Source organism: Anolis sagrei, chromosome 6 (genome assembly GCF_037176765.1).
Source record: "Anolis sagrei isolate rAnoSag1 chromosome 6, rAnoSag1.mat, whole genome shotgun sequence".
NCBI lineage: Eukaryota > Metazoa > Chordata > Lepidosauria > Squamata > Dactyloidae > Anolis > Anolis sagrei.
In genome coordinates, this window is record NC_090026.1 from 103,241,610 (window position 1) to 103,261,685 (window position 20,076).

The 20,076-nt window shown below is 36.1% G+C and overlaps 1 protein-coding gene across 5 annotated transcripts in view; it reads right to left on the bottom strand.

The window, feature by feature from the left end:
* The window catches only part of CDK14 (cyclin dependent kinase 14), a 266,140-nt gene that overhangs the window by 73,368 nt on the left and 172,696 nt on the right, over window positions 1-20,076 (bottom strand). For all 5 annotated transcript variants that reach the window (XM_067470305.1, XM_060782281.2, XM_060782283.2 and 2 more), the window contains one exon: window positions 8,110-8,158. In XM_067470305.1, the coding sequence (XP_067326406.1) occupies window positions 8,110-8,158 (49 nt within the window). The remainder of the gene's footprint in view (window positions 1-8,109; window positions 8,159-20,076) is intronic.

The following is a 20,076-nucleotide window of genomic DNA, read 5'->3' on the forward strand; positions in this document are numbered from 1 at the left end:
GGGAAATAAATATTTCTACTCCACATATCCACCCTTCACATCTACAGTATAACTTGTTTTATGGATTCTTCATTTTTAGTTTCTGATTGAAGGACAAAACACATCACAGGTAATAATAATAATAATAATAATAATAATAATAATAATAATAATAATTCTTACCCGCCTCTCCCTGTGGCTTGAGGCAGGTTACAACACAATTGAAAAACACAAACATTGCAAACATTCGACAAATATACATATTTCTATAAAAGATCCACATTAAAACTGCATTTCTATAAATACATATTAAAATACACAAAACAGACATCAAAAATGGACATGAGTTACTTCAAACCTTTCTGGAAAAGAGTAGTTTTTTCTAAACAATTTATCAAAAAAGATACAGGTCGAGTCCTCCTTATCTGGAAATCTAAAATACCCCAAAATCCCAAACATTTTGCAATCAACTACTCATTTTTTGTCTTTGGGGTAAGTGGGACAGTGCCTATTGTTTTCCCTCAAGCAGCCCTGTTTTGTTTTTTTGTTTTTTAGGGCGAGGGCAGGGTAAATCTGCTTAAAGGTAAAAGTTTCCCCTTGACATTAAGTCGGGTCGTGTCCAACTCTGGGGTGGTGGTGGTGCCCATCTCAATTTCTAAATCGAAGAGCCAGCGTTGTCAATATACACCTCCAAAGTCACGTGGCCAACATGAATAAGTACCATTACCTTCCTGCAGAAGCGGTATGTATTGATCTACTCACATTAGCATGTTTTCGAACTGCTATGTTAGCAGAAACTGGGGCTAACAGCGGGAGCTCACCCCACTCCCCGGATTCGAACCACCAAACTTTCAGTCAGCAAGTTCAGCAGCTCAGTGGTTTAACCTGCTGCACCAACAAGAGGCTTACACCTGTACAAAGAAGATTTCATAGATGCTTCCACATTCACCTTCCAGAGTACCTGCTCCTACAATGGAGCAGGTACTCGGGAAATGGTCACAGGAGCTAGTAAGTCACCAAAGAGAATGAAAAAGACTCATGAGTGTTGGGGGTGAAGGAATTTCCCCTCCCTTTCTTGCTACTTTGCTAAAATGGCAGAAAGTGTGCTGACAGGGCTGGATAAAACATTCAGCAGGTGCTGGACATGTGACTATCCCCCTTCTCCCTAATCCCCCATTCCCTGTATATATGCAAATACAGATATTCCAAAATCCAAACAAAATAAACCCAAAATTCAAAAATTCTGGTCCCAAACATTTTGGATTAGAGAGAGCAAGTCTGTATCAGGCAACAATTACACTGTCATCAAGCCTGTTGCACATCAGCATCAGCAACGACAGAAAAAAATGATTGGCCACAGAATTTCAAACGTCTCATAAGGGCCTAATGTAATTAGAATAAATTCTAGAGAGAGACTGTAATAAATTAATTTTATTGATAAACTGGTCTTAAACAATTCACTTCAAAATTTCAAGTTATCTTTCTTTCTTGACTGAATATGAAACAGCTGATGAGGTATCCCAGGCTCCAGGGAGAATACTATTTCTTCCTGCAACTGCTCCACTGGCTGCTTGACCATTTCTGGTCAATTTTTAAGTATTCTTTTTGATCTGTACACACATCATGTCCAAGAAGTTTGAAGGACAGTGTTCCCTTCTGAACCAGCTAACTCTATTGGGGAGACCCTTCTCTCTATCCCACCTCCCTAATAGGAAGGCGGCCTTCTTGGTGGCTTCTCCTGGACTCTATCACTCCCTTCCCAGCGAAATTGGTATCCTTCCTATTCTCTTTTTGCAGACAAGTAAAGGCATTTTTATTTCAACACACATTTGATGAGTGGCTGGATAAGGTCCATCTTACCTGAACAACATGCTGGATTTTGCTAATTGTTGTGCTGATGTGTGTGCATTAATCATTTGGCTGTTTAATCGATCTTTAACTTTTGTATGATGTGAATGTCTAACGATTTGTTTCTTAATTTATTGCAAGCTCTTCTGAATCAAAAACTAGATAACAGGTAGGCTAGATGACAATGATAATGATAGCAGAAGTAATGCTTCTTTCAGAGGAGCATCTTGTCTTAAAGTATATGCACATGAAAACTACTTTGCTAAGATTGCACATACAGAACTGAATCATTTGGAAGGAGTGAAGGAAGAATGCCCTCACATCCATCCATCAATTCAATTCTTCAAAGATTTCCCAGCTTATCTCCATCAATCAAACTGGTTTGGGGTTCTGTTAGGTAAAATATGGCTTGAGATTAGGAACTTTGATGATAGAAAGAGTATTCTTTATTCCACACTCATCTTTAAAACATTCTAGTACTTCTTTGTATTTTTAACCATGGAAACAAGAACAGTGTCTATCCACAGAGGAGCAACAAATATAGTAGACTCTGTTTGCTGGCACCCATGCAGTTTGGTAGATGCTGGATGAATATAGTTTCTGCTTGCTTGAGAGTTATTATTAAAAATAGACTTAACTAATGCTATATCATACCATAAACTCTGTATTAACTTGATATTGACATTGAAATCCAGTAATTAAAAGCAAATTGAGACAAATGATGATGAAGAACTGAATTTAGTGTAACACAAATTTACTGTATCATAAACATTAATTTTATTTTTAATTTAAAGTATTATTTCTTTGGGGTTTTCTTTAATGGTTGCTTCACCTCTGCTTAACTGACATGCTGTATGATTCTTATCAGAGAAACATAAGCAGAAAATCATACCAAAGTTCTCAACTTTTTAAAAATCCCTTTAACGATGACTTTCAGGCTAACTCAAATTAACTCAGATATGTCATATACACTGCAAACTGGCTGTCAACCATAAACAAAGGAGACAGATAATGTATTGATTCAGAGGGGGTAATATCCAACTGTGTGTTACAGGGATTAGTGTTCTCCAGTTTTATCTAACAACTTTATTAATAGTATGGACAAAAATGTTAAAGAGTACATGAACTCATTGCAACAATTCTAAAGTAGGGGGCACTGTGAACATCTTATTCAGAATACAATAAACACAAACATAGAGGGAAGGGATGGGATTTAACTGAGATACAGGAGAAAATATTTGAAAAGTCAAAACATTTAAATTTGGAACTCCACTGATATCCTAAGTTGAAGGTACCAAGAAATGGACAGCTACCACATTCAAACTTGGTAAAAAAAAACTAAATAAAGAGCTACAGTTGTAATGTACAAGTTGCTTGAGTGTATTTACATTGAGTCAGGTTAAAACGAAATGTATTAAAATATATGTCAATATCAGATGTAGTGATGATGATAAAGAAATGATTGATGAGAAATATCTACAATGTTAAAAGTAGTGATTTGTGATACAATCTTTATTCACTGAATGCATCTTCATTGAATGTTTATTCATTGAATAAATATGATTATGGGCCAGCAGAGTAATAAAACAACATAAAATATTATAATTATAATTATCATACCTGACAATTACATTATTGAGACATAATCATTATTAAATCCTGTTAATATTCTTCATTGCTTGATGTTTTCAAAGTCTAGGTTCTGGTATAACTCAAGTGCTCCTCCAAGTGTTCAAAGTGTGCCTTTCATTTTGCCAATGTAGAAAATAAACTGGGATAGTACATCTAATTTTTTTTCCAAGTAACAAATAGCAAAACAGATTTTGAAAAAAATAGCTATTCCTGTTCATTAATTGCTTAAAAGTTAATAACTCAATACCTAACAGTTAAATTACTGGGTACTGGAAATGAGTAATGTAGTTTGTAACAATTTCAGACTGAAGTAAGAAGGTGCTAGTTCCTGTCTGACCTTGGAAGCTAAGCTAAGCAAGATCAGCCTAGTTAGCACCTAGATGGGAGATCACCAATGAAGACCAGGAGTCTGATGCTATATTTCAGAGGAAGGAACTGACAAAACCACCTCTGAGTATTCCTAAACAAAGAGAATCCTATGACATTTATAGTGTCACCATAAGCTACCAAGCAACTTGAAGACATATACACACACCCACTAAGTGAAATTTTGAAACAACTCTATATCCATTAATATCCAGGTCTCTCTGTGTGTCTGTGTGTATTTTTAAAAAAGTCAAATGTGGGGAGCTTAAAGGAAAAGCACCATTCCTGCATTAGGGACTTAATTGCAAACCCTGTTAATATAACAGCTAGTCTTTCTACCCAACTTATTCCCACCCAATATTAAATGTTTCCTGAAAATGACTTAAAAATACTTGCACCAATTAGAGGATCAATTATGAACACCAAGCAGTCCTTATTTGCATGGCACATGGTACTTTAGTAATGTCTCTTATAGCAACTCAATTTCCAGAATTCCAAAATAGAGAATAATTTTAGGATAGTTAATATGGACACTTGTCCCTTCCTGCAACACCTAATGAAAGTAAGTGAGTAAGTAAGTGAGTATTTCTATCCTGCCATGGGGACTCAAGGTGGCTCACAGCATAAAAGGGAAATATTCAATGCCATAAAAATACAACAATAAAAATTTAAAAATCTAATGAACAATACATGATATTAAAACAATCATACAAATGACTCACAAGAGAAACAATAATAACAAATTAAAAACAGTATCAATAAACATTGAGTTAAAAGTCGTATCCATATTACATCCTATTTCATAAGGCCATATCTTTAACCATTCGCATCCCCATAAGCCTTCTATATAGTTAGAAGTTAATAATTCACATGCAAATTAACATTATGAGTCCTTTTGGTAAGAGATGATGGGTTAAAAATAAAGTATTTTTATTTTTATATTATTATTATTACTGTTGTTATTATTATTATTATTATTATTATTACATGACCATCTAGCTCTTATTTAGGAAACAAAAGTGAGCCAATGTGGCATAACGGCTTGAGTGACTCTGGAGACCAGGATTCTAATACCAATTCAGCTATAGAAACATACTGTGTGAACGTGGGCAAGTCACACTTTCTCAGCCTCAGAGGAAAGCAAAACCTACTCCCCTTTGACCAAATCAAATCCTGTGATAGGTTTGCCTTTTGCTTTTTAATTTCAATCAAGTCCACTTTGACTTATGTTGTTCAGATTTATATGTTCAATGTACAAGTTAAACACACTGGGTGATAAAATACAACCCTGCCTGATTTTCCTTGCCAACTGTAAACCATTCCTGTTCTCTGTATTCTGTCCTGATGGTATTCTTGACTCCTGAGTACAGTTTAAGCACCAGGACAATCAAACGTTGTGGCGCAGCCATTCCTTTAAGGGGGATCCAATGTTTTTTCATGATCTATTCCACACAATCAAAGGATTTGCTATGACTTATAAAGCATAGGATGATTTTCTCCCAAAGTTTTTTTTGGTGGACTGACCTTGAAGGAGCTGGGGGTGGCCACTGCTGACAGGGGGCTCTGGCTCCTCAGCAAAAGCATGTATGACATGGGAGACCTCACCAGCAGCACTACTACCAGCAGCATAGCCTCTTGCCTCACAGAAGCAAGGAGTGCCATGGTGTGTATATGTTAGGATTGCCTTAGGTTTGCCATAAGTCAGAAATCACTTGAAGGCAAACAACAACAACAATCAGCAAATCTAACCCATGCAGTGTATATATCAATGTATAGAGTAATCTTGATTTGCACTATGCTTATAATTCACAAGACCACGCTCCTCAGAATCACTATGGTGTAGCTGCTATTTTAAGGGTACTCCCTGCCACTGTTAAACTCTATAGATCCCAAACAACCAGAAAACCTACACTTAACTTACTTTTTGATGATGACGACGACGGTTGTTATTATTATTATTATTATTATTATTATTATTATTATTATGTTTATACCCAGCTTTTTGTCTCCACAAAGGAGACTCAAAGCAGTTCTGGTGGCAATTTTATTTTGGAAAAAAAAGTAAAATCTGGGACAATGATATAATTAGCACTAACTGCTATTCATTACAGAAAAAGTCTAGTGCAAACACAGATGTTGGCCATAATGTTCAAAACTTCATATGCATCCTGAGATACTAATTGGGCTGATTTTGCATATGAAAAGATTATTTTATTTTATCCATGTTTATGAAGATTTGTACTTAAAACAGGATCACGGCAACCTGGTATAGTCTTTTGTTTTGAAGGTAAACCTGACATAATCTGTATATTTCAACAATAATATATACTAGTTCAGAACAACACAGTGAAAAGAATGATTAAATAATTTCCTGAACAGGTTCTGGACAAATTTAAATAGTAATTTTAGAATGCAGAGCTTATTCTGGAAGTTTTGCTTTAGCCTTATTCTGAAAGATATCAATTAACGTTTCACCTTTAAGGGAAAGATAAGAGGAATGTTGTGCTGTATAATTGTACACTTCCTCTTGAAACCATAATTGTACATTTCCTTCCTTTCGAGACAATAATTGTGGTTTATTTTTTTAAAAATCTGCAAATCCCTTTATGTAAAACAGTATAATTTTGCTTCTTCATTTCCCCACAGGATTCCCATAGTTGAATGGAAAGACTAGCAGAAAGTAATAATAGTCGAGAGAAAGCAAGTATCTTTATATTACCCCAGAGAAATTTGAAACTACATGCCACCTTCACAAATCACAATGAGACCCATGGCTTGGTAACTATCTCCATGATCCCCCCTATTTTATGAACTAATCTATGGACTGACACCTGGAGGAATGTGGGATATAGAACAAATAAAATAATAGAAAGCTTTGAAAAAAAGGTATAGTTTGCTAGAATATTTAGCAAGAAACAATCCATGCTATAACATTAGGTTGCACTTAATTTGTTGAAATTCAATCAAACCCTTTTAAACAAGAATACTAAATGAAAGTTATGTGTTTACATGTCTTATTACTAACAATGCTAAAGAAAAAGTCTCAAACCAACAGGGACTGGATGTTTTCAATTAAAATGATATTTTATTTATTTACCATAACGTTGCCCAATTATTTTGTTCCCTTAATATAACTGGGTTTTTTAACCAATGGAGATATGCACAACCAGTAAAACAGTCCTGAAAATCTATTACATATTGCATGAATGTTTATGTAAAATTGGCAAACTTAATCTTTTTCATTTGTCAGTCTAAAATATAAATCATCTGTATATTGTGATAGGTTTCATGCATTTATTCATCATAGCATTAAAACTGAATAAATATGTTAAGATAGTTTCTAGTAATCTTATTCCTTTGGCTTCTGTTATGATCACATCTGTCCAATGGAAAATAAAAAGGCCCTGAGTTTAATAAGAATCATTTTCAAGAAGAGCTTACCAGAACTGTATACTTTATGCAAATTGTATGTTTTAATCCAATGCTAGTATTGATTATATTTGCTCCTGAAAGGGGCAAGAATTTAATGGAACTAAACAAGTCACAGTGTGTATCAGTTTACACAGACTGTAGAATGCACTGTCAGTCAGAACAAGGCAGGGTTGTGGCGGAATCACCTTTAGAGAAATGAATCTTTCAGTTTATCCTGTTCTTAATTCACTTGCACATCTCCATCTCCACTCTACTGTTTTAACAAAACGTAACTTGGTGTTGCACAGCTTGTACAGTTCATACTTCATAAATAAAATGTATTGATTGCTTGATTGATTTTTTTTGCAGTCTTTCAGCCCTGATGAGGTCCAAAATGGCTTACAGTATTTTTAAAACCTAAAACATTTTAGTTTACAGAAAGTTAAAAAAAGAAGAATTAAATAATAGTTAAAAACAGTAAAACTTATTTTAAAAATAATTTCCAGGAAAAGAGTAAAACTATGGCACACAATTTTACACACCTAACTGCTCTGGGGAGTTCCACAACCTGGTACAGAGGTCTCTTTCCTGAGTGCTCGCCAAATGTACCTGTGAAGGTGGGGGAATGAGAGAAAGCTTTCCCTTGCAGAATTTAAGGATGCCATTGGCTGATATAAGAAGATACGATCTTTCAAAGTTGTCATTGTCAATGATAAATTTCTGGTACTAGAAAAGTTTCAGGTATTAGAAAAACAGACGCCTTTTTCTAAAATGAGAGGAGGAATATTTTCCTAATTATTAGGATTATTAGGCACAAAATAAATAGTGAGAAAATTAGAAGCACCAAGATAATATTTTGTTAAAAACACTTACTTGTTCCAAGCTTGCCTAAGGTTTTTTGCACTGTACTGTGTAAAGCGATCTGTAACAAAAAAAATGAATATTTCTAGTTTCATGTGATTGCATACAGAAATGCATTAAGAATTAACGTGTTTAAAATACTCACATAAAATTATCTCTGTTTATTGGCTGGTTCAGTCGACAAACATTAGATTAAAAAAAACAAATTCTTCTATTCAAAACAAATTTCTAAGATGAAAACTTTAAAAAATCAAATAAATTGCAATAATAATAGAGAACATGTGTCCATGTGTGTCCTACTACATATTCATTTCTCCAGAAGTCTGGAAAGCATTCTAGTGTGTTTATTCCAAGCACAATGCCTTCAAATTATTTAAACATTTAAAAAGAAGAGAAAGAAAATGAAAGGGATTGAGAGTAAGAAAGAGAGAGAAAGGAAAAGGGAGAGTTTTGTGTGTGTGTTTTCCTATGTGGTAAGTTAGTGGGAGAACTGAATAAAGGGAATACTATATGATTGCTCCCAGTGGCACCGTGGGTTAAACCACTGACATGCAGAACATGTTGACCAGTAGGTTGCAGGTTCGAATCCGGGAACCAGAGTGAGCTCCCGCTGTTAGCCCCTGCTTCTGCCAACTTAGCAGTTCGAAAACATGCAAATGTGAGTAGATCAATAAGTACGGCTCCAGCGGGAAGGTAACGGTGCTCCATGTAGTCATGCCAGCCACATGACCTTAGAGTGTCTACAGGCAATGCCAGATCTGCAACTTAGAAATGAAGATGAGCATCAACCCTCAGAGTTGGACACAACTGGACTTAATGTAAGGGGAAAACCTTTGCCTTTTATAAGATTATCAGAATGAAGAAGCAGAAAGGTGTGTTAAAAACGAAACTGGTGAGGTAGTAAGACAGCAGAAAGAAAAGAAGGTGGGACTGAAAAGAAGGCAGGAGTAATTGGTTTCTAGCTACTGCAAAGTTAAATAGTTCTGCCACACAACAAAAAAGCAGGAGTAAGACAATATTAGGAGTAACACAAGTTCAGAGGAATAACATTATCTTCAGTTAATTCCCATTGTCTCTGAAGATTCTAGTTATTTTATAACTGGGGAACCAGACATGTCAAGGACATACTTTTGTTTGGCACCTTTCCCCTCTGGTTGTGATAATCTCTCAGAGTAGGACCTATAATTAAAATCTTATCAGAAGGAGCTTTTCCAACAGGAACTGCTGAGAGACTTTGTTCCCAAACCTTATATTTATTCATAGAAATCACAGGATTAAACTGAAAACCATTGGTGATTCAGTAATGATAAATACATTATATACATTATATCTGTAAATAATCTGCACGCCATGAATAGAATGGAATAATAGAAAAACTTTACTGTCATTGTACATCGTACAACGAAATTAAATGCCACCCCCAATACACATTATATACTGTATGTAGAATTAGAAAAACAAAACATCCATCCTTCCACATTCTAATCACTATAGCACAACCCCTAATGACACATCAGTGTGAAACCACAGAGTTCAGTATAGTCACAACTCTGGGATATTATCATATAGAGAAGATCCTGATTATACTATTATAATCAGAAAATTCTATGTTGAAAGATTTGGCTTATTAAACAGAAAATAATATATTAAAAACATAATGATTGTAATCCTGTCTATCATTTTGTTGTTTTATTACTTTTATTTATTTAATATATTTATTTATACCCTGCCCTTTCCCCAGTCTAAGGTTTAAAGCAGTTTGCAAAGATCAAAATAAATGCTGCTTTAAATAAAACACAACCCAGGTACCATTGGAAAGCCCAAAAGTGAGATGTGAGTATGAAGGGCATGTTCCCCCTCTTATATTTCCCAGCAGTCATCACTGGTAGGAATCATTATCTATATCTGTATATGTAATGTTCATTTGTGGGATTAACATAACTCAAAAACCACTGGACGAATTGAAACCAAATTTGGACACAATACACGTAGCAGGCCAACGAGTGATCGTCACTCATAGAAACACTGAAAAACACAGCAGATGAGACTTATAAAGCCAAAAAATAAAAAAATACATTACAACGCATGCACAAAACCACATATATACACATATACACAAATATATATATATATACACACACAAAGCACATATATACAGACTGGGCCACAGCACTGCATGGCAGGGGGTGGCTAGTACTTCATAAATATCCTCTTTGTTTCTTTACAAAATATTTTATAACACCATGTTAAGACAAGGTATGTTGCTTGTGTAAATCTTTATTTATGTAAGGATAATAACAGTTCCGTGATTTCAGTTATGACTTGTTCCTTTGACCATAATCATAGTCCAGCAAATGAAAACTATTTATTTTACACACTTTGCATTTACCAATGAAGTAATTATTTGACTATTTTAAGCTATAAAAAAGTAGTGATAGAATGATTCTGTTATTAATAAAGAAGACAGACAGTGTTTTTTCTTAGCATGAGAGCAAAACTCTTAGACCTGTGCTACTGAAAGTGGTTGGCTATGGTCTATGATTTATTTATTTACTTCACTTGTATACCACGTTTCTTACCTTAGGGGGAGCTCAAAGTGGTTTCCAACATATTTATGGCAAAATTTAATGCCTCACATACATATGAAACAACATAAAACAACAATAACATGTAACTATCAATTAGAACACAAAAATGTAACAACATTTGGACATTAAAACATGGAGTTAAAAAGTATTAATATAAACATTAAAATCACATAGTCCAGTAATCATAGTCCAGGCCATTCCAAATATCAATAGTACATAATCCCTGATCATTACTTGTATTGCTTAATGCCCAAAGGCTTGGTCTCATAGCCAAGTTTTTACTAGTCTAGTTCTACTCAACAAATCACTGGCTGCTGGCCTGCAGCAAGTTTCCCAACACAATGGAGAGGAAAGCATAACACCCCAATGCAGTGCTTTAAAAGCACTAGTCTAATATAGAGACCATGTTTGGTGATAAAACCAAACAGTATTTTGTTGGAACAATGGGTTTTTTTTAAAAGATCTGATTCACAGAGATGTTAAACAAATCACTGTTTGCCTCATACCCCCCTGAACACTGTGAATGTCAAGACTGCTGTATTTAAATTCTCTGACTGAGCAAGTAACAATGCATCATCCATCCTGTTACAACTGACTGATTACAGAAATGGGACGAGGATCCCAAACTCATCTCTCATGTGTTATCTAGTCATGCTTCTGAACAAAACACAGTTCTAAAGCATCCACCCATAACCTTCCCATTTTTTACGGTGAAGCTTGTAGAAAAGAAATAATTTTCCTTTTAAGAACAAATAAAGCCATAAACTGATGTCAATCACACCCAAGCAGCAGAAAACAGAGATATAAATATATTTACTATTATTCAAATGCAAGTATTGTGAAACCCGGTTGTGAAAAATAACAATGGGACTAGAATTTTTTTTATAGATGGATGGCTCTTGCTTGGACTTCTGCAATGCACTTATATTGAGCTACCTTTGTGCCAACTTTGGAAACTCCAGTTGGTTCAAAATACAGCAGTCAGATTAGTTACAGGAACACCCAGCAATCCATACTTTGTTTTTTTAACATGATTGTGAGGTCAGGAGTATTGTGCTCCAAAACTCTATCTGCCTGAATTTGGAAGTCCCAAAGGAGTTTGACGTGTTCATTTTCTGTAACTTTTCCAGCTTGTGATCCCACCAGTTCTTTGTCACAGGCAGATGGTATTTGTGGCACAGGTTCCAATGAATCATCTGAGCAACGGAATAATGCTTCTGCTTGTAGTCTGTCTGCGCGATCTTCTTGCAGCAGTTGAGGATGTGATCTATTGTTTCATCTGCTTCCTTGTAGAGTCTACATTTCGAACCTATCGTCGACTTTTCAATTCTGGCTTTGATGACGTTTGTTCTAATGGCTTGTTCTTGGGCTGCCAGAATCAGGCCCTCCGTCTCCTTTTTCAAAGTTCCATTTGTGAGCCACAGCCATATTTTTTCTTTGCCAATTTGGCTCTCAATTTTTCCCAGTAACTGTCCATCGAGAGCCTTCTTTTGCCAGTTTTCTCTTCTGCTCTAGATTGTTTTTTTACGGTATTCACTCTTTGTCCTTCGCACTTTAAGCAGTTTAATACTATTGATTATTATTATTATTATTATTATTATTATTATTATTATTAAAAGTATCATGGGAGGATTTGAGGAAAAATTGGGGTTTTGTATGCAAAAAAAATTTTTCCTACAAAAATCTAATCTTTTCAAATATTCCATGCAAAAAATCACACTCTTGTCAAAAACAGGTGTGGAATTTCTGTGCAAAATCACATTGATTTATGATAGAAACGCGCGCACACACACAGATAAATTACTAAAAGGTGTTTCTGGAAATAGTATTTTTCAATCAAAATGTGCTGTGCACCAAAAAATCCCCCACATGATTTGTGCTCAAAATCCCCACATATATTTCTATGCAAAATGATTTCCCTAAACAGTTCAGGATGTGCAACTATTAAGCAAAAACCACATACAAATATTCCTTATCTCCTGCTACAAGAAGAAAATTGCATAAATCATTCATCTTCGGTCAAATATTTACATCCTTATGTGGGACCCAAAGTATCATCCTACTACTGCTTAATTATGGATGGCTTCAGCATATCATTACATTCACTCAAAAGTATGTTTCTTATTTTTTTACTTCTTAGCTAAAGGCTCTTTAGTCCTCATTATAAATAATTTCCTCCCAATCTTCCTGATCCATTTGAATCATAAATATTTTAACTTTATAGGTGAGCAAGCATAACAATAGGGTATAAACAATAATTCTGATTCTTAAGACTATAAGAACAAGTGAATGAATAAATAAATTGTATTGATTAGCCCTTAGGCCAGATAAGAACAAGTGGATTGATTGCTGCTAAAATATTGTTTAATGGGAAGTGAGAGGGTAGTTGATTGCCTTGGTGGATGATCTACAAAGAGAACAAGACAGGGGAAGTATGTCCCTGCCAGTTCTCCTCGACCTCTCAGCGGCTTTTGATGTCATCGATCATTATATTCTTCTGGGCCGGCTCTCTGGAATGGGATTGGGAAGCACTGTTTTGCAGTGGATCTGGTCCTTCCTGGAAGGCTGCATCCAGAGGGTGGAGCTGGGGGACTATTACCTGGTAAGCACAGCCAACCAAGTTCACCAATGATGAAGACTGACATACTCAGGAAGACTCTACCAAAGATTTTCTCATTGGCTGATTCATCATTGGGAATAAACGGGAGAAGTGCTGAAATAAGAGATCTGGGGAAGGGAATGTGGGCAGAGAGATGGCGGTAGGTATTTCCATTCCAAGAAACAGGACATGGCTATTGAATGAAGACATGAAAGGAAAATATAAATTGGACTTACCATGAAGTGTTCTTCTAATCAGCATTGAGCAGAGCATAGAGGAAATTATTTTATGATTTATGGAGTTAGGTATATGCTTATTGTTTATATATCTCCTTTTAAGACATAGCCACAAAGGATTAAACTCTTAGTTCTTTGGAAAGCAGGGCCAAATATAAAACATTGTATCCTGTCCAGAGAGGAAAAATACCTCTGTCACATGACTTAAGTTTTAAAACTGTGTTTAAACTGTCTAAATAAAAAGTGAAACTATAGAGAAGGACTGGAATACCTCATAGCTCTTCACTAGATAAACATGAGATCACAAGCAAAGAAAACCACTTTCCAACACTGAAAAAAAATCCCATTCACTACAGAAGGTATGCTCCATTCCTTACAGATACACTGTTCAGTCATAGTGACTTTCTGTTCATATGTAGTGTTCATTTTCAAGCTTTGGTTGGCATACACAGTCACTTTGACTAAAGATAGGCAAAGTCTCCCCGCTCACCGAACAAACCTTGTCAAGAAAGCCCCATGATAGGCTCAACTTAGGGATATTTTTAGTTGAAAATAACTTGATGGCACACAACAAATAATGTGTTTGTCGATTGTTCATTCTCAATATAAGTCTCAATATAACAAATATTTTTCTACTAAAAACATTTTCTACTAAATGTTTGTGGATAATTTGATGCATCCCATCACTTACAATCTCAAGAGTTTTGTAAACAAAAGCTATGGATAGCTACAGTGCCCATTTAAAATTCCAATCAGAAGTAGTATCACTGTTTTTCCCCACACAGAAAAGGGCAATTATAACTACTTCCATTTTGTTTTCTTCTGCTTTTTTTCTGATACTGCTCTGACTGTACCATGCTGCTCTTTTTGTGGCTCATGCTTTGTCAAAAACACTGGGGTGCCTCTGTGTGCAACTTTGCTTAGCCATTCCATTTCTCTAACATCTTCTCCATTTTTATTTGGCAACTACTAATTGTCTGTGCTTCTATTTTTGTGTCTCTCTATTAGGATTATTAGAATTAGTACACAAGTCCATCTTCTAGGAGACAGTATACTAATATTATATTTTTCCTAATGTATTTTTGTTTTTAAAAGCCGGTCATATTTATTCCTAACAATTTATATATGTGAACTTCCTTTAGTTGAAATTAATTCTCCAGATTTTTGAAGAGCAATGAATAGCCTGTTATATTTATACCTCACATCTGAGAAAAGAGCTATTCATTTCCATGTTTATTGTGACATCTGTACACATGTGAGTTTGTGTGTGTAAATGAGGACCCAAGGTAACAATGATAATGAGATGGTGAGACTTCATGATGTCCAATTTTCCATTCTCAGTCTGAGTAGGATTACAGTGTACAGGGAAGGAAAGAGCATTAGCCTAGATTAAAAAACCAAAACAAACCCAACTGGTTACAAAGAGAACACTGGACTAAATGAGACTTCTGTTGAGGCATGCTTTTGGAGTATGAATGACTGGAGCAGAGGGATCTGTCCAGATGGCGGAAGTATCAGTATTTTGAAATACTAAAGAAACTGTAGAGAGGACAGCAGATGCAACTGCTACGCAAGTACACACAGTATAATGTAATGCCTTGTGGAGTTGGAATATTCTTTTGGCCAACAGGCCAGGGGAATGAACTTTCTAACAAATCTGCTGATGGTGCACCAAGAAATCTTCTTGGGTTGCATATTTATGCCATATGAAAAAAAAACTGCAGTAATGTTTGACTTCTGGTTTCTTCTGATGAGAGCATAGCACACACCAAGTTTGTATCACTCCTCCTTGGGATGGGAGCAAATGAGGATAAAAAATCGTTGATGAAAGCGTAAAGCTAACAATGGGTTATAATACTGTTTAATAATTATAGATCAAAAAATTCAAATTCTTCATAAATGTGATGGAATGATATGAGGCAAAATGAGGGGAAAGTGAAAATGAAATGCAGGCACAGAAAGCTGTGGGCTTAGTCCTATAGTTTGTATTTGTATTTTCATATTTTCAACCATAATGGAAGTGCTGATTTAGAAAGGATACCTTGTTTTTTTGACAGGTGTACTTAATAAATATGTGGCAGCAGGTATAATATGGCAACGCTCATAGCTTGCAATAGATTTATCTACTGAATTGGACCAAAAGAGATACGCAACTATTTTATTGACTAATTGCCAAAATTCACCAATTTCTTTATGAATAGAAGACAAGAGCTTGGAAAAGTGTTCTGGGAGAAAGTAAAACCAACAGATGTGTTTATCTCCATACAGACCTATCCTATTGAGGTTTTTAATTGGTTCAATCATATGAGATGCCAATTATCATATCATCTCATCTAAGATTAACAAAATTGTGCTCAGTGCAGCAACAGGAAGACCATTTGTTCTTTGCCCCAACACTTAGATCTGTTTGCCTCCCTATAAACTGGCCTTGAAAACCCTCAAGAGAATATCCTGTCACCTGCCTGTCAGTGTATGTATTACAATTATGTATAAGTTTGGGAAAGTGTAAAGAAAAAACTGGTTATCTGAAGAACGTATCCTTCTCCTAAAATATACTTTGCTAAAGGAAGTTGTTGAACAAGCAGTATAAACTTTAGTTTGTCTTCAATATAAATATTGCCTGCCCAAATATAGCATTCCACCTTATTATTTTCTCCTTAACAGCAAACAAAACACAACAAAAGAAGAGCAGAATACAACTGGTTTACAACATGAACAAACTATGGCAGTTGTTCACCCTAAAGGACTATGGCAAAGTGGAATATTCTTACAGTTCTATGAATCTCAATTACTGATCAAATCTTATGCCACACTCTGATTCTGGACCAAATGGATTGGGAATATTGAGACGAACATACCTCTGATTTACATATTTTTTTCAGAATTAAAAAAATCCTCTCATGTTCTGTGCTGAGTCTCTCAAAGCTATTCCGTCAGCACCTCGTTTACAAACCTCAGAATGAAAAAATAACCCTTTCTGAGTAAAAAGCAAGTTTTATTGCTTCTGAATTTCAAACTACATCACTCGCAGCACAATTATGGTCTCTCGTCGCCTAATTATTGCCCTAGATCTCCTGAGAAGATCGACCTATTTACTCATCTCTCTATACAGTTAATTACTTCATGAAATGTACAGTTAAATAAAGCAACAGATTTATTTTTCTTAAAAATTAAGGTATCTATATGCTGGTTGACATGTCAAACTATCTACATGCTAGTTATGATAAAAGTTGAACAATGGTGGTATTCGCATTTCGATACTGAGTTTTAAGCCAAGCAATGCAAAGGTTCATTCCTATATCAAGACAATATTCCCAGATGTGTAGTAGTAGCTGTGATTTTGTGATTAGAGGCAGGTTTGAACTCTTATTGGAAGGTGGACAGAAAGGGGACTTAGTCTCTGAAGCTTGGACTTAATGTAATGCTCCCTGTTTATTCATCTGGTTAAGTATCATTAGTTGAGTCAGAGCAATATGCAAGTTTACAAACAAAGACGTTACACTGTAAACTATGTATGTAAACATTCTTCCCACTGCTGCCTACCCCCTGAAATATACATTTCATAAATATACTGCTGCCTACCCCCTGAAATTGATTTTTAATAGCTGCTTGAATTTTGAAATATACATTTTCAAAATTCACTTCAAGCAGCTAATAAAGATCAATTTTGTTTGTTATTTGAGATTTGATTTGTTTGTGGTAATTTTTAATCCAAATATTTGAACTTTCTTGCACTTCAAAAAAAAGCAGAAATAGTCATCCAATTTTCCACCTCTAATTTTGAAGATCTTCATAAAAAGTTCATCTGTCCTTTACCACTGTATATCCCGGGCATGGGAAAATTTTGGTGTTTTGAACTTCAACTCCCACAAGACCCAACAGCTGATAAACTGGCTGAGATTTCTGGGACTTGAAGTCCAAAACATCTGGAGGGCTGAAATTTGCCCATGCCTGTATGTATCCTAAAATGATGACTCCTATTTCTGATCTTTGCTTTTGATAACTGCCTCCCACACTGAGTTCAATAATTGAAAAATAGATATGAGAAAAGTTACTATTGATCTGACCCCAAGAGATTTGAATCTCCAAATTTGTTGGGTTTTTTCCCCTAAACATCAGATTAATTGCTAAATCAAAAATATATAATTTTAGGGGTATTTATTGTTCAGAAAAGCTTGTTAATAAATCTGTTAATTAATCCACTAATCGCTTTGCAGACCTGGATCCTAGCATGACACTATTTTTTCTTTCATCTCTCTTTCTCTCCCACCACGCACCACATACACAAAGGAAATAAAACAGCCCTTGTAATCCACTTGCTTTTATGTGCTTGGCTCCCAAGACATGTAAGGGCATAAGAAGGAAAACTACTGACATATTTTTTCTTCCAGGAAGGTCCATGTATTTGGCTATAAAGAAGAGTCGGGTGTTCCACAATAATGAGCAACTAATAATGAGTGTGCCTTGGAGGCTACAACAACAAGCTGGTCCTAATGGAAGGATGTTTCGCTTTTTAAACTAGAATGTGCATAAATACATTAGAAAAATATATTTTTTTAAATAAGGCATTTCCATTTGTAATTCTGTTACAAATTGCATGAGTATGTAATGTATGCCTTGTAATGTTGAACTGATTGAAAAAGAAGCCATTTAACACTTGCCCAATCTAGATCAGAGGGATTGGCTGGTGACTGCTGGAAGAGAACTTTGCTTTTCTTGATGTTCAGTGAGAGGCTGAGCTTCCCAAATGCTTCTGCAAAGGTGTTTAGAGTGGCTTGTAGGTCTTCTTCTGAATGTGCACAAACTACATTATCATCAGCATACTGGAGTTCTATAACAGATGTTTTTGTGGCCTTGGTTTTGACTTTCAGTCTACTGAGGTTAAACAGCTTGCCATCTTTCCGATAAACGATTTCCACTCCAGTGGGAAGCATCCTATCAACAAAATGAAGTATCATAGCGATGAAGACGGAAAATAAGGCTGGGGCAATAACACATCCCTGTTTGACACCAGAATCCACCTTAAATGGATCACTTTGGGAGCCATTGTTTGGCTATAAAGAAGAGTCGGGTGTTCCACAATAATGAGCAACTAATAATGAGTGTGCCTTGGAGGCAAGACTGTTGCCATCATGTCATCATGGATGAACCGCAGGATGTTCACAAATTTATCAAGGCACCCGGTTTTTTGGAGGATCGTCCAGAGATCACTGCCATTCACTGTGTCGAATGCCTTTCCAAGGTCAATAAATGCCATTTACAGAGGTTGATTTTGTTCCCTGCATTTTTCTTGGCGCTGTTGTGCAGTGAAGATATGTCCACTGTCCCTCTGGAGAGGCGAAAACCATTCTGGGATTCTGGTAGGGTGTCTTCTGAGACAGATAGAAAACAGTTTGCAAGGATTCTTGCAAGGATTTTCCCAATGGAGGTAAGAAGGAGGATAGAAGGGAGACAGAGTTAGGGTCTGGGTGGTGTTTAAGACAGTCATGACCTTCATCATCAGTCCAAGTCCACCCTTCTATTCTCTTTGAGGGGACCCCTGGTGGCACAGCAGGTTAAACCGCTGAGCTGCTGAACTTGCTGACCTTAGAAATGGAGATGTGCACCATCCCCCAGAGTTGGACATGACAAGGGCAAACCTTTGCCTTTACTCTCTTCAAAGCAGGGGGTATCGAGGGTGGATTTGTCCAAAATGCCTGAATAACTTCCAAGAGATAGGACAGGAAGGGCAGTAATGTCACAGGTGTGGCTTTGGGTTGAACCCTTCTAAATGTCAACGACATTATTTGAGCGACATTCGAAAAAGAGCTGCTGTGGCAGTGGAAGAAAGGGAACTGGGGTGCGCGGAGCCAGGGCGCCTTTTATGCCGAGGAGGAGTGGGTGGGCTTATTGCCAAAATTTGAAAGAGCACAGCTTGGGAAGCTTCTGTTAGAGCCTGTGCAGGTACAGTAAACTCAATATGTGTGGATTCACAGAGACCAGGGAGAAGACACTTAATTACATTGGCAGTATTAATTGCACTATGGCTATTTATTAGTTTACTTTCTACTCAAAATCCATTATTTTCTTCTGTAAATGTAGTTAAGCTTAAACAGCAAAGCCTCTTTTGAAGAAATGGTAACTCTCCCTTCATCAGTGCTTTCTCCAAACTATTTTGCTATTCCAATTGTTGGAAGAGAAATTAGAACAATCTTTTGCATCAAGACACATACCAGGATGCAATATGCTTTTGATAAAAAGCATATCTTTTGGCATCTTCTTTACTCCATGCACATTCTTTTTTGTGAACTACTTCCATGAGCCAGCATTGCTGGCAATAGCAACCTGTCACATTTATATAGAACTGCTGCATTTTACTAAATCTTTATAATAACACAATTCAAAGTGCTGGCTTTAGCCTATAAAGCCCTAAACGGTTCTGGCCCAACTTACCTGTCCAAACGCATCTCCCTTTATGAAGCATCTAGGATATTAAGATCGTCTGGGGAGACCCTGCTCTCCACTCCGTCTGCACCGCAAATATGTTTGGCAGGACAAGAGACAGGGCCTTCTCAAT